General features: G+C 38.5%; 1 protein-coding gene across 1 annotated transcript; it reads left to right on the top strand.

Annotated features, from left to right (window-relative positions):
- The first annotated feature begins 8,749 nt into the window (after window positions 1-8,749).
- On the top strand, window positions 8,750-10,115 carry LOC149817065 (Pathogenesis-related thaumatin superfamily protein). Its single transcript, XM_089987019.1, has 2 exons — window positions 8,750-8,801; window positions 9,379-10,115. Exons 1-2 carry the CDS (start codon window positions 8,750-8,752, stop codon window positions 10,113-10,115), a joined length of 789 nt encoding a protein of 262 aa, XP_089843145.1.
- The last annotated feature ends 5,564 nt before the right edge of the window (window positions 10,116-15,679 follow it).

The raw sequence follows: 15,679 nt of genomic DNA, 5'->3' as shown, positions 1-15,679 counted from the left end.
TCTTGCCTCTGCTGTAAGTCTTAAGTGATGAACAGAATGTTAGAATCAGAATTGCACCAAGATAGTATTTTGAGCTTTGATGAGTTGAAGGGTTTGGTTATTTGATCTAATTAATGCAATTCTAAGTCTTGGTGTTTACTTAAAATGTATTTCAGTTTTCAGTTAATCAAGGTTATGGTTGAATTGATAGTTTGCATCTAGTTTTGTTTTTGTTGCGGAAGTGATCTGGGAAACTGTTATCCTTTTAAAATCCACATGTACCCCTCTCTGGTACATTTTTACGATTGGGAGAAGCTGCAAGTTCATCTTTGCATGATCCATCAGTTGGCAGCATTCTGTGAAAAAATAATCTTTTGTGGTTAATGTGTCATAAAATTATGGTGCATATGAGTAGTTTCAGTGATGAAGCTACCTTACCATGATCTGTGTTTGGTTTATGGATGTGTGATCTGTGTTCCTCAGTGTGTGTTTGTAGTTATGTTCAGACTTCAGGGTGATGGAAATATGGTGGCTGAGCTCAAGTAAATGGTAAAGCCACCAGGAAGAATTCCAGCACTGCCATAGATGCAGGAGATGAGTTTCTTTTCAGTAGATCTGGATGCCATTCATTTGTCTCTTTCTGACATTTTCTTCTTTCCCCCCTCTTATGTACTTCTATATTTTTAACTTGCTGCTGTGCTTGAGCTTGTTTCCATCTTTCTCACCCTCCTCAAGGAAGTACTTATTCGTTTTTCTTTTGTCTTTCTGCCATTATAGATTGTTCAGCAAATTAAAAATGAAAATGTATCATCAGCTTCAGCCTCTTTGGTTGGTTTGATGGAAGGCCAGAACAAACGTTTGCAACTTGAAGCAAAGACTGGGGATCCTTCAGATATAGTGGATGCATCAATATTGGCATCTTTGTCCTGTATTGTATATGATCTGTCAAATTCATATTTTCATAGAAATGTAGCTAAATCCCAGCAGGATGCTAAATGGCCTTCACTACTTTCCACTTCTGTATTATTGGAAAAATGCCCATTGAACATTGGAAGTCAAGCACTGGTGAGAATCTTTACTCTTTAGCTGAGGCAACCTATTATCCGGAGAACATGAGTCCAGAAGCTGGTCTTGAGTCAGCTATATGAAAATATCTGGTACTAATGACTGATTAAGGCCTATCCTCCAGATGCTAACTGGTGTGGCTGGTGACCTGGTTCTAAGCAAAAGCATAGGGGAGAGGTTCTCACACAGCATCAACTTTACGGGTGTTGCTAACACTTCCCAAGCATTTAGGAGAACTGATATCTAAACTGCTTCATGGTAGAGAAATTGAAGTATCATTCAACAACTTTCCATACTTTTTGAGGTATAGGTGATATTTAGAGAAATTGAAGTATCATTCAACAACTTTGCACACTTTTTGAGGTATAGATGGTATTTCTTACTCTTTGGTATTCAAGCTTTATTATTGTTTTCCACACCTAGCAATAATGTAGTAGGTTATTAGTTTATTCAACAAATCCAGTTTTCTGTATTATACTTCTAAGAGGCACGTTTTTTTTATCTCATTTGATTTTTTCCTAATTATGATTGCTTAAAAGGTTTCTTCTCATGAAACACCATGTTTTTAACCTGGATGTCTATCTAATCACTTTTGTCAATATTTCAACACATGAATTGTTACCTCTTAACCTTGTTCCTAGAAATTGATAGCTTACTGAAATAAGTTCATGCCGTGTAGGATTCTTACTGGCTAGGTGAAGCCTTTTGCTTCCATATTCATTATGTACACTCTTTTGTTAAAGAATGCATTCGGCTGTTCTTTCTTTGTAACGTCTTATCAATATGTGCTCTAGCCATTGTCATAGATAATAGGCATTTTGTTGACAATATTGTGATATTAGCATGAGATAACAATAAGGGGATTAAAATGCCCCCTATGATGTCTCGTCTTCGTTGGTTATGTTCTCATTATTTTTTTTGCTACATAGATGATCAATACTTCAATCATGTTTCAGAGAGGAATTTCTGCTATTAAGGCACAAATCTTGAGCTGAACGATCGTGTCTTCATCCTGTAGTTGCACTATTCTAAATTAGAAGTATGGAAGGCAAAACATATTTGGTTTCATTTTGGAATTGGAGGTGCGTGCTTGGAGCAACTCTTTTTGTGGTAGGTTTCGCTTTCACCATGATGGGAAGCATTGCATAGAACAACTCATTTTGTGATAGAACTGAAGGTCATGTTGTAGTTCATGATATTAATTAGCCAGGTGGTGCAACTCTTGGCTGTAACAGAGTCAACATCGACTTATCTAAACACTGGGCTAAAATTCAACAATCAAGTCACCTGGTGAGTGCAACTCTTGGCTGTAACCTACTTTGTAGGTCTTGTAAACCAGATCACAAGCTCAAGTATGTCAATTAGGACTTGGCAACAGAAAGAGCAAGAGAAGCACACAAAACCTCTACTACATTGCCTGGCTCCATTTGCATTGCTGGCCAAAGGCTTCCAAAAGCTTCATTACTCTGGTAAACTGCACACGTTACCGGCAAGAAGGCAATAACGGAAACTGATAGATGCACACAAGCTGCGTCGGAAACAGAATACGACTACACTGCCAGGGAAGGAAGATGCCAAGCTCATCGCACATAAAATGAAGCCTTGTTTGTTGAAGCTGATAATGGAGGCCAATTTTTGCAGGTTAGCTAGTCTCTGTGGAGGAGGGTTGGGAGAAGTGTTTTATCTGCTGCCATATTGACTAATTAAGAAGATTTTGAAACGATCTACAGAGAGCTTATGAAATAAGGAAAAGAGGGCATTGTGAGAAGATTTCCTTAGAGAATGTCGTTGTAGCTTCAGCTTGGACAAATTTTCATCAAGGCTGTATGTGATTATCATAAATTTATAATAATAAATGTCATTGTAACAGTGTCATGACTCAACTTGGTGTTAGGGAACAACTCTTCGAACTACCAATGGAATGAAGAAACAAATACGAGAAAAAACAAAAGGAGAAAACAACCACACGAAGAACAAAGATTTTACGTGGTTCGGCAAAAACTGCTTGCGTCCACGATCGCACGAAGCCTTCTCCTTTATTGATTGAGATACAATGCAAGAGCAGAATTGCCTCTTTTAAATAAAATGAGTATGAGTTTTACAAGTTTATTAGTGTTGTTGAATGTAACAAAGAGTCTAGGATAAAATTACAGAATTACTCCTAAAAAAATTGCATCGGGAGCTAACGCCCCGAACCCCCACCTTACTAGCATGGGACATGGGCTCCTTGCAAACACCCTGTCAAGTTACTGCGAAGTTGAATCCCCAAAAATTAGAGATTTATATCAGGCTCTACACATACTTGGCCTCATGGATTAGGGGGATTCTTTGTTTGACTGCTAAAATGTACTTTATGGCTCCCATCCACATTTTCTAATGTCATTTGAAAGCAAATTTCTCAACACAAATGCTTGGGTGGACTTGCCCACTTGGCTAGGAGGCAAACACGATTGTCCATAGCTTCCCAGATATCCAGTGATTGAACCTTGGGGTGTCCATCCATGGCTATGTTTGATGCGCCGCTCCCAGCATGATTCAGACGAAAATCACGTTGGGAACAACAATTTTCAACAAACGTTGGACGTGGCGGACGGCGTTCCGCACTTCCACTACGTTCATTTTGATGTGTAACCCCCGTTACAAAAAGAACAAGAACTGAAAGAACATAAAAAAAATGCATCGACGGGCGCGCCACGCCCGTCGATGCTTCTCTCCATCGATTGAGCAAGACAGAGGGGCACCGGCTCTTTCTCTCTTTCGATCCACCTCCACTCTACACCACCACCCAACCAATCTCGTCGGAAGATCACGACTTGATCGTCCGTCCGGCCGTGGTGGGTTCACTCTTTGGAGGGGCGCCAACACCGGCGAGGTTGATCGTTCGACCGGCCGTGGTGGGTTCATTCTAGGGAGAAGATGGGTTGCTCGTTTTCCGGATTGAATGCTCTCTATGATGCCGTTAATGGAAGTGGGGATGTTTGGATCAATGAGAACATGCTCTCCTCTACCTCTCCTCTTCTTCCCTTTCTTTAAAACCCTAAAATTTTTCCCCAATTATCTCACTCAATAACGAGGAGGAGAAATCCACCCGATTCCCATTCTTCAAAAACCCTAGATCCACCTCGATTCCACTCCCTTTTTCTTATCCGATTCGCCATTTCCTCTCTAAGGAAGCTCTGTTGATGGCGGGCTTCGCTTCAGCCTTCCGGCATCTATACCTCTCGCTCTACAACTGGACCATCTTCGCCAGATGGTAAATCCTGCATATCTTTTTTTTTTATGTTTTTGTTTGTTTTTCTGATTGCTGAAATCGCTATGGATCAGCAACGCGTTTCTCTGTATTTTTTTTTATTTTTGGTAAATTTTTGTATGTGGTTTTTGTAATTTAGCTCGGATGGACTCGATTGTGCTAAACCAGTGTCAATCGAGCTTGATATATGCTGGTTCTAAATTGGAGTAGCTGATTTCGAGCTCGATTCACGTTCAGTGTCTTGATTTTGTGTCGTAAACTCTTTTCTCTATTATTTCATTTTCCTCGACAAAATGGTCTCTTGAAGAGCCATAATAAAACCTTGGCGGCAATGCGATAGACGAAACAGTGATATGTCTGGAAGAGCATCTGTGTTTAAGTAAAAACCATCAAATGAGCTAATCTAATATTTCACCTTAAGTTATTCATTTGTATGCTAGCAATCTACTAGGCACTTAGAATGTCCATTTTTGTGGGCAGATGCTGCAAGTGAAAGATAAATACTTGAGTCGGTTTTCTTGTAAATATCTTTATCCCCTCAAGTTGGATGTTAGACACAATGGGGACTCATGTGTACCACAAGCAGAGGATGCAAGGTAGCAACATAAGTTCGAATACAATCATCTCTGTGGTAGTTAATGTTAAAATTTTCCTAAAATTGACTTATCATTATATACTGATAGGTAGTTCTAGGTTGTAACTCCCCCTAAGTATGGTTGGTTTAGTTATAGTCTGCACATGCTGCTGCATATGTTCCAACCACTATAATTTCCTGTTTTCCTTGATTGTATTCATCAAAGTGAAAGGTTGAATTTTTTGTTAAAAATTGTTGTCACAGATCTAAATTGATGTTCCTTTTTTTGGCATAATGATTACTCTTTCATTTTCTAATATATTTGTACATGGTTTTTCTTGTTGATGTTTATAACTAGTTGTCCATCTATGCAGGCTTCAAGTTTTATATCTAGCATTGAGAACTTTGGATGAATCCGACCATACCAAAGTATATGATGCAGTTGAAAGGCCTCTCCAGCTTGCTCAGACTGCAGCAATTTTGGAAGGATAGCCTTTTTTTTAATGTTTTTCTGATATCATGCATTCATATACTAATTTTATTGACCTGATGTTTTGCATCCTTCCATCTACTGCATTCTGCACATTTAATGGTTAAAAAGGCATATAAAACCATTATTTTGATTGGCTAACAAATGCTGTTTTGCAAGTCTGCCAGTTAAACTTTGCTAAACCTTGCCAAATTTCCATCATCAACTAACAACCCAATGGGTATGGGTTGAATATGCAATGTTTCAACGAGCGTTTTCACCCCTTCCAAACTATTTCTTCTGGCCTGAAAGTTTTCCATGGTGCTGAAGTTTCTGTCCCATTCACAATTTTCATTTGTTAGTCTATAATGTCTAACTTTAAATATGAATCTTGCAAAAACCAATTTGATATTCATATTCTGAGCAAAATCCAATTTGAAATCCATATTCAAGGCAAAAAGTTATATTCAGGGCAAATATCCAATTTGAGATCCATATTCGAGGCAAAAAATCATATTTGAGGCAAAAATTCAATTTGAGATCCATATTCGGGGCAAAAATCCAATTTGAGATCCTTATTTGGAACAAAAATCTATATTTGGGGCAAAAATCCCAGTCGAGATTCATATTTGGAGCAAAAATTTATGATTTTAGATATAATTTCGTAATTGGATCTATATCCGGGTAAAAAACCATAATGAACTTGTTAAAACATGTAAAATGGTGGATGGATCGGGTAATACGATTCAAAACAAAATAATTTAACCCATTATCGATGATTGTTTGTCCAAGTTATCTGTACATCATCATCAAACAATGGACATTTGGGACATAGCATTTGAGTATGATCCAAACAAACATTGAACTTGGAACAGTTGTTACGGAACTAACACAACCAATGTTCTGTTCTTTTTGTTCATTTCATCCAACCCTGGACAAGCCATCAAACATACACTTAGGCTCTATTTGGGAGCCCGAGATGGGAGGGAAGATAATACTTAATGGGCCATTTTCAACATCTTCACAAAGATGTTGACAATCTCCCATTTTTCATCTTCACTCCTATCACTCCCCGCATCTCCTCTCCAACACCAGCTCCCAAACACAGCCTTAGTGTTGAAGCAAAAGGGAGACCTACCTAATGGGTTAGAGCAGGGTACCCCCCAACGTTTTTACATGGAGCATCCCAAAGAGAAATAAACATGAATTATTGCTGGTGATCTTAAAGAACCAGTGGTTTCCTTCGTCGTCATACGCACACACAGAGCAACATATACATGATCCAGGCTAGTTGTCTGTCCTAAACATGATAGCCCAAGTCACCAGTGTCCTTGAACTGAACCATTTGGGTATTTGTCTAGGCAGCTTGGCCTTGGAGTCTGTGTAAAGCCATGACTGAAGTTGGAGGCTATTATTTTTTCAGAAGAGTGAACTAGTATTTTATTTCAGTAAGGTAAAACGATGAGCAATCACAGTACCACAGAAAACCACTGTATGCAGTAAGGAACACAAAGGTAAAAGAGCAATTGGCCTGTTATACAGAGATGTTGACGGAAACCAGTTTGTATGCTCGTTCATAATGTAATAAAAATGAGTTTCAGCTAGAGGTGGTACAAGTTTCTCAAGTAATTAGAATGAGTTTTTCTTTTTGTTTATAACATGAAGAAACTGCATTTGAAATTGCAGACCTGGTCACTGGTCTTAACCTGCCAGCTAGAAAAGGTTTGAACAAGATATAAATGAAGGTTTTTGTTCTTAATATTAGACCTTTACAATATTGGGCACTTCCACCCACAAGGGCTCCGCTCATCTGGTAGGGGCGACTTGTAAATGTCACCAAGTTGACGAGATGTCACAAGTTCGAAACCCACAGGTGGCGTTCATTGCCGCAAGGTGAAAGCTGGGTCTACTTCTCGATGAACAGGGGTAAATTTCCTAATAAGCAAGGCTTTGTTGTTTGAGAAAAGTTTATCACCAATGTTTTATGGATAAATTGGTTATTTTAATAGATAAGTAACGGACGTTATGGATGGTACCTGATCTGGGTGGCATTTGCTTAACACAGGGAAAACGTTTGGTGGGTAATTGAAAACCTTCAAAATTTGGTGTACGCCTGAATTAGACTGGAAAGTTTGGTGGTTATTTGAAATTTTTTCATGAGTTGTCCATAACTAGGGGTCTCAATGGGTCGGGTTTGACCCAGACCCAACCCATACCAAACCTTATAGGGTTAGGGTTTGGTGATAAATAAGGCCCGATTAGAATCTGGGTCAGATCCGAAGGGTCAGATTAATATATGGAGCCAGGTATGGTTTGTAAAATTTCATACCAGACCCTTGCCTGACCCGAGTTCTGATTAAGATTCGCAAATTGTTAATGTAAAAATGATAAAAAAAAATAATATTTTACCGGGTATGGTCTGGGTCTGATTCATGCAATTCTTATACGATCTGGGTATGGTTTTTCTTATGGTAGGTTCGATTAGACGGCCAGGTCCTGACCCGGTACCTTAATCTCAAATGAGGTTTGAGTCTGGTTATACCAGGGTCCGAACCAAACCGGACCCGTTGACACCCCTGTCCATAACAGATGCGCAAAGCCTTAGTGGGTGAGCCCTACAAATATGTGAAAAGGAAAAACAAAACTTTTCCCTCTTCTGAGCAATGGACTTGCCTAATTAATCCGCTGCGAATTCAAATACAGAGTTGTATCGAAAAAAGTAATACTGAACCCAGATCCAATTAGCTAATAGGACATGCTTTTATACATAATCAGGTCAGATTATTCGTCATATTTAGATTCAGTTTGGAGTTGAATTCGGATTAGGGTGCAAAACTGCATACCAAATTATTAACCGGATTCTGATTGAGTCCTCCATCTGACTCAAAACCATTCCATTGACACACTAACACTAGACTATTCTGATTGAGTCCTCCATCTGACTCAAAACCATTCCATTGACACACTAACACTAGACATATTAGTAGGACCTAGATGTGGACATGGATCTAATCCAAATCCAAGAATCTATCATATATAGTAAGAGATGGCCCGAACCCCACCTGGGTATATATGGACCAATTTAACATGATCATGAACAACGTCATCACAACAAAAGTGACAAAACAGACCACAAGAAGTTTTCTTCTTCCCTTTCTTCTTCAGCAGGATCTAATCAAGGTGCACAGGGCCATTGTGAAATAGAATCCCGAAGAAAAGAATAACAGAACCAGCAGGGCAAGGCATCATGGTACATGGAAGCAAGGTAGCCTTTAGAATGGTCCCCAAATGGAAATTCCATCCCTTCATTGCTTTTTCTGCCTTTTTAATGCATACCAACGTACCCATTGAGACTAGCTAGCAGTTGATGGTCACTTAAGGATCCCACATTAGCATTGTCAGAGGAAAGAAAATGGGTGCAACTCTGAAGCTAGCAGCCTTCTTGATCGTACTAATGACATCAGGTATGTGACACCTTTTTTTTTGGATTTATAACCCGAAGAAACAGCAACCGGCAAGAAGACCAGGTGGTGCTGGCTCAGCCTGCAATACCTACGGTCATCATGCCTACAGAGCTTGCCTCAGCCAATTCTAAGCTTTTCATAAGTCTCTTCTTTTACAAAAACAGACCCACAACAATCGAGGTGATATCCTTATAAGTGGACACATGTCTGCTTCTTAAGTGGCATTGTTGCTTTGAATGGAATCAAACAAATCAGTTGTTGCATGCAATCAACATCATGACTCTTTTCCAAATTGTTGTGTTAGTAACTTACAATACCCCCAAAGGGATTGGCTTAGTGGGGTGGGGCCTTTGGCTGCTAGAAGAGCAGTTAAGGTTCGATTCTCATGGGTGTCATCTATCTTTACAAACCAAAAGCTTAGGAGGAAGGGTATTAGCTTTGGAGTTTTAAGCTGCCGTCACGACGAAAGTAGGTATGGTAGGCTGAGCCAGCACGACCATGCATGTCTTCGTGCCGGGTTCGGTTTCAAATTAGAAAAAAAAAAAAGTAACTTAAAAATGTGTTTTGTGATCAGCAGAGACAAGATTAGCACAAGCGGCTCGCGTGTTTACAATCAGCAATGGCTGCAAAACCACCATATGGCCGGCAATCACGCCGGGTGACAACTTTGGTGGCGGCGGGTTCGAGCTAAAACCTGGGCAGTCGGCAGTGATCACAGCGCCAGTGGGGTGGTCCGGCAGGATATGGGGGCGGACTGGTTGCAAGTTCGATAATTTGGGTGTCGGGGCGTGCCAGACGGGTGCGTGCGGGACGTCGCTAAGGTGCAGCGCCTCCGGGAAACCGCCGGCGAGCCTGGCGGAGTTCACGCTTGCGGCGCTGGACTTCTACGATGTGAGCCTGGTGGACGGGTTCAACCTGCCGATGGTGGTGACGCCACTGAATGGCCGGGGCAACTGCTCCGTGGCGGGCTGCGACTCCGACCTGCTGAACAGCTGCCCGGAGGAGCTGGCTAAGAAGGCCGGCGGCAAGATCGTTGCTTGCCGGAGTGCCTGCGACGTGTTCGATACTGACCAGTACTGCTGCAGGGGTGTGTATGGAAACCCCTCTACTTGTGTTGCGACCTACTACTCCAACAAGTTCAAGTCGGCGTGCCCCGCGTCCTACAGCTATGCCTACGACGATCCCACCAGCATCTTCACCTGCACCGGCTCCGACTATGCCATCACCTTCTGCTCCTCACGGTACGTCTTTTCTTTCCTTTGCTTGCACTCTTCTGCTGCTGCTGCTTTATCTGTTTTTATTTTTATTTTTTAATTTGAACTTTTTGAGTGGATGGTATTAGATTATTAATAAAACTCCAAATCAAGTAACCAATGTAATGCTGTCACATCTAAAAGGACCAGCTGCAGCATCTTCTTTAGGGGTGTCAACGGGTCTGCTTTGGTCCGGACCCAGGTGAAACCAGACCTGGTTTCGATTTCGAGTATAGTACTCTGTGACAAATATTGTGAAATTTATAAAAAATCTCGCCGATATACCATGAGAAATTGCCAGAAAGTTTAAAACAGCAATTTCTAGCAAGATTTTCAAACTGTGACAAATATATAGCGATATTTAGATTTTTAAAATATATTTATCATGAAAACCCTCAAGATTTTGAAACATTTCATAAATCTCCTGTTTTTTTGGAAAATTTTGGAAATAAAAAATATAAAAAAATGGTATAATATTGGGTTCGGATTCAATGGGATTCACCCTAAGAAAAATTATACCCGGACCCAATAAAAACTACATACATGAACCAGACTCGGGCCATACCCCGTAAAACAATATTTGTTATCATTTTTACATTGAAAAATTATGGATCTTAATCCGAACATCGGGCCCGGGGTCTTCTTATTTATCGCCAAAACCAGACCCTATAGGGTTTAGTTCAGGTCAGGTCTGGGTAAATCCGACCCGTTGACACCCCTAATCATCTTTTCTATTATCGAAAACAATGACATATATCTTTTTCTCGGGAAAGTCTCCATGAGGAAAAATCTCCGGTTACATTGGATTATATCACCAGATTTTTGCTCACCGAGACTTTCCTGGGAAAGAGATCTATGACATTTGGATATTTCTGTTTTGGTCAGAAAATCTTTGGTCAGAAAGAGATGTATGACGTATGTAAAATATATAAAAATATATACACGATAAATAACATAAAGCACCATAAAAACTGAAGACAATTATCAGTCTTTAAAAATATCATAATAAAATCACAATATTTTCAAAATATCAACAATATTTGTCACATACGTTGGAGGATCGGATCGGATCGGATCATATGTCTCAACTTAAGGAGAGATGCCATAAGTTCGATAGTTGCCGGACGTGTCCTTACAAGTAAGGATGCAATATGGGTCAGATTTTTGGTTGTTATGAATTTGGATCCGAATCAGACTCCTCATGTATTTAGCTGTTCTGGATCTCACCAGTTTGCATCTCTGCATACAAGGCCCAAGCTGTGCTCCACTTAATGGGCAAGGGTGTCCCCTGAGGTTTTACGCAGAGGTCACTTTCTCCCTCCTTGTCAGAAAAAAAAAAAGAAAAAAGAAAAGAAAAGATTTTTTCTTTTTTAATTTTACAAAAAAATAATAGAAGGAAAAGGGCCACGGCAACTTCATACATGGCATGGTGACGAAATAAATTATATAAAAAATATTAACGTGAAAATATTGTGTCAAAAGCATTATATTTTCAGATAGGCAGTATTTTTAAAAGCTTATGTTTTTTTTTTATAATTATATCAGTTTTTGAAAATATCACGGTAAAAAACAGAAAATTTAAAAAGTAGCTGTACTTGTGACTATTTTGTTAGGATAAAGAAAGATTGTGTTTTTTGCTTCTCCAATTCACATGTAAAAAAAGGAGTGGATTCAAACGTGAGCTGAAAGTAACTTAACCGAGTGTAGTGCTTGGATGCTTTTATTCCTACTCTGTCCAACAAGACTACCATACGCACCCAACTATGCAGGCCTCAATCTATATAAGACCACGTAGTGCTCTCTCAGGCCCATCACAAATGATTGCTCTCACGTCAGTCTCTCGTTATTCAGAAATTCTATGAAGGAAAAAAAGCAGTTATTACATCCCCACGCTGCCCGTAGCAGATGATTTGAGCTCTTGTGGTCATTATGCTCTCATCTTCTCAAAGCTAGTTTAGTAGCAAACACTTTAAGTCCTTTTGGGTGTGTTTGATGGTGCGTCCAGTGGGACACCGGCCCCATGGAACACTGGAAGCAGCGAACGTGCATCCATGAAACACCATCCCTCCCTGTTATGTTAGGAACAGGACCAGGGTAACACCACTTAAAAAATAAAAACTCTGGCAAAGGGTGTCTAATTAACCCCGACCATCTCTCATTCTTCCCTCTCTCTCTCTCCACTATATGTAGCGGCCGGACAGCCAAGCCAGCAGCCAAAGGCTCTCTCTCTCTCCATTTTCTTCTTTCTTCCTCATTTTTGTTCCTCTTTCTCTCTCTTCCACTATTTTGTTCCTCTCTCTCTTTCCCCATTCTTCTTTGCTCTTCATTCTTATTCTCTTATTAGAGTTTTGAATCAAACATTTTTAATTAGGATTTTTTATATTTAGTTTGATTAGGACTTTTAGTTGATTTGATTAAGAATTTTTTTTTCTTTGATCATGGTTATTTTTTTCTTTGATTTTCATTGATTAGGGCTTTGAATCAAATATCTTTAATTAAGGTTTTTCTTTGAGTTGATTAGGTTTTTTTTTTTCTTTGATTAAGGCTTTGAATCAAATATCTTTAATTAGAGTTTTTAATATTTAATTTGATTAAGGTTTTTCTTTGATTTTGTTAATATGTTAAGAGCTTTGAATCAAATTTATTTAATTAGGGCTTCTTATAGTTAATTTGATTAAGGTTTTTCTTGTATTTGATTAAAATTATATTTTTATTTTCTTTGATTAGGGTTTGAATTAGAGCTTTTGGGTTTTTATATTTAATTTTATGGTTTATTTATGGTTTTTTATTTTATGGTTTATTTTTTTTGTAGTTTAGGGTTTTTGTTTATTTATGATTTATTTTCTTGCATTTTAGGGTTTTATGATTTATTTATAGTTTTTGTATTTGTATATAAAATAATTAATATGAATTCTTTTTTTTTCTCAAACTACCCAAAATTTAAACAGTTTTTGGTATTTGGATTTAGTTTGATATCCATATTCGGGGATAAAATCCATATTTTTTGATAAACTTTCATAATTATATTTAATATGACACTGATTAAAGTATTTATATATCAAAAAAATATCAAATCTTATTTTTTCTCAAATTACTCAAATTTTAAATATTTTTTGAGTTTTTTTATATCAAATTCAAGATCCATATCCAAAGCAAAAAACTATAATAAACAGGTTAGAACACTCATATGGTAGAGCAAATCGAGTCATACAATCCAAAATGAAGTTATCTGACCCATTAGCCATGTGTCCAAGCTGTCCCCACAACATAAAAATAAAATGCTGGACACAAGGAACATAACGTCTTGTCCAATCAAAATAAATGCTATAGGTAATATAGTTGTTATAAAATAGACAAAAACATGTGTTTTGTTGTTCTTCCCAATCTTGGACAAGCAATCAAACACTCTCTTAGCTTACAAGACTCCAACACTTGATCATGTTAACTCTTATTAATGGTGTGTTTGAATTGCCTCGAGCTTTAGGATTCGAGAGAAAACCGATCCAAGTTCCTAGAATCTAGGATCCTTGGTTTTGTAATCCTCCCCCTCTCTCCTCCTCCCAATTGGACAAAAAAAACTACGATTCTAAGGATCTAAGATCTCTTGATTGCATGAGTGTTGGATCTAGAATGGGATATCCATGCCACATCCACCTCAACCCGAGAGATATGAGGATTTCTAGTGCAATCAAGAGATCCACGCAAGAGAGATTTATGAAAATATGGCTCAAGATTCATGAGTCTCAACTGAAACGTGGATCTCAAATCCTAGTTTTGAGGTGGATCCAAGATTCAGGGTTATACCTTGAATCCCAGTATGCGCCTCACCCGAATGCTACAAACTCAGTAATATTTAAGCCTCGTCTGTTTCATGCAACTTACACGAGAAAGTGCTTTTTTTTTTTTTTAGTTCTTGCTCATTCCTATGTAAAGCCTTTCTTTTAAACAGAGGATTGTTAACAAATACCATCAATTACATGTATGTAACCCACAAGAACTCTACTCATTTGGGTTGATGGACTTGTGAAAATCATCAAGTTTAGGGATGTCACCAGTTCGAACCCCGCAAGAGGCACGTTTGCTAAAGGTTGAAGTTGGGTGTAATCACGACGTGTGGGCAGGGGAGACCTCAAGAGTTTACCAATACAAGGCTTGCCAAATATGCGGCTGGTGATAACGAGGTTTTCCTTGGTCTAGCCTACACGTGTGCACGCACACACACAAATATACATATATATATATATATATATATATATATATATATATATATATATATATATATATATATATATATATATATATATATATTAGGGGTGTCAATAGGTCAGGTTTGGTTCAGACTCAGGTGAAAGCAGACTTGAACCAGATATGATGTTTCAAACTCTGGTCTAATTGAGTATAAGAGAAACCATACCTGGACGTGAAAAGAACTACATGAACCGGACCCAAGCCATACTCAATAAAATAATATTATTATCATTTTTTAGATTAAAAAATTGCAGCTCTTAATCGAAGGTTGAGCCCAAGTCCGGTATAAAATTTCACAAACTATACTAGGGGTTCGGGCTCGGGTCTTCTTATTTGTCACCGTACTCAAACCTTATAGGGTTTGATCGATGTGGGTCAGGTCCAAGTAAACCAGACCCATTGACACCCCTAATATATATGTGTGAGAAAATAGCAGGTGATACCAAATCACTAACCATAGGTGTATCACCATCCATTCAAAAGATAAATAGCCCACAACGTGTGGGCCCCACTTTCTTAGGTGCATGTTATGGATGACTACGATTTCAAAATGCCGATATATTGATAGCTTAGTGACAAAAGTTAAAAACGGCAAAATCTTTGGAGATTTTGAAATTTTTCATAAATCTTGCATTTTTTTTCCGTAAATTCTTGACAATAAAAAATAAATTGAAAAATATTAAAAAATAAATTTTATAAGAAAATATTATAAATAAAACACATTTAAAAATGAAAATATCACTATAAATATCTGCTAAAATGGTAAATATCATGATATTTGTCACGGTTTGAAAATCTTGCAAGAAATTATCGTTTTAAACTTTCAGACTGTTTCTCGTGATATTATCATGAGTTTTTCTATAAATCTCCCACTCTTTGTTCCAGAGATTGATAGGGATGACATTGTTTTGGGGGAAAACGAGGCCCGGCCCCGCCTCACCCTTTTCGGACCAAGGATGGAGGACATGAAACGGAGAATGAACTGAGGATGAATGTTAAAATCAAAACCCATGCAGAGATGGAGGTGGGGATGGACTTACTTTTACCCTCGCCCCATCCAAAAAAAATACTATTATACCTTTATGCTAAATCTTATATATATAACCTTAATATAAAACTCTTTCTCAAATATCTCCTATCTTCTTTTTCAACTTCCTCCAACGAGGGATGCAAACTCTCATTTCTCTCCTCTCCTTCCTCTAACGATGGAAGGCGACAACGACAGAAGGATCAAAGAAACGGGGCCCACCCTACCTCACCCCATTTGGACCAGAGATGAAGAACATGAAACGAAGAATGAATCATTGATGAAGGTTAAAATCAAAACCCGTGTAGGGATGAAGACGGGGATGGAGGGCAAAATTTTGAAACGAGGCG

The sequence above is a fragment of the Nuphar pumila genome, chromosome 14 (assembly GCF_984573655.1).
Source record: "Nuphar pumila chromosome 14, dmNupPumi1.hap1.1, whole genome shotgun sequence".
Classification (NCBI taxonomy): Eukaryota; Viridiplantae; Streptophyta; class Magnoliopsida; order Nymphaeales; family Nymphaeaceae; genus Nuphar; species Nuphar pumila.
Note: the sequence above shows the minus strand (reverse complement) of the source record. Positions and strands in the feature narration are given on the sequence as shown.

Coding starts and splice junctions, on each gene's coding strand:
- LOC149817065 (XM_089987019.1), top strand. CDS start 8,750: ATGGGTGCAACTCTGAAGCTAGCAGCCTTCTTGATCGTACTAATGACA. Junction 8,802..9,378: donor GATCGTACTAATGACATCAG/GTATGTGACACC, acceptor TGTGATCAGCAG/AGACAAGATTAGCACAAGCG.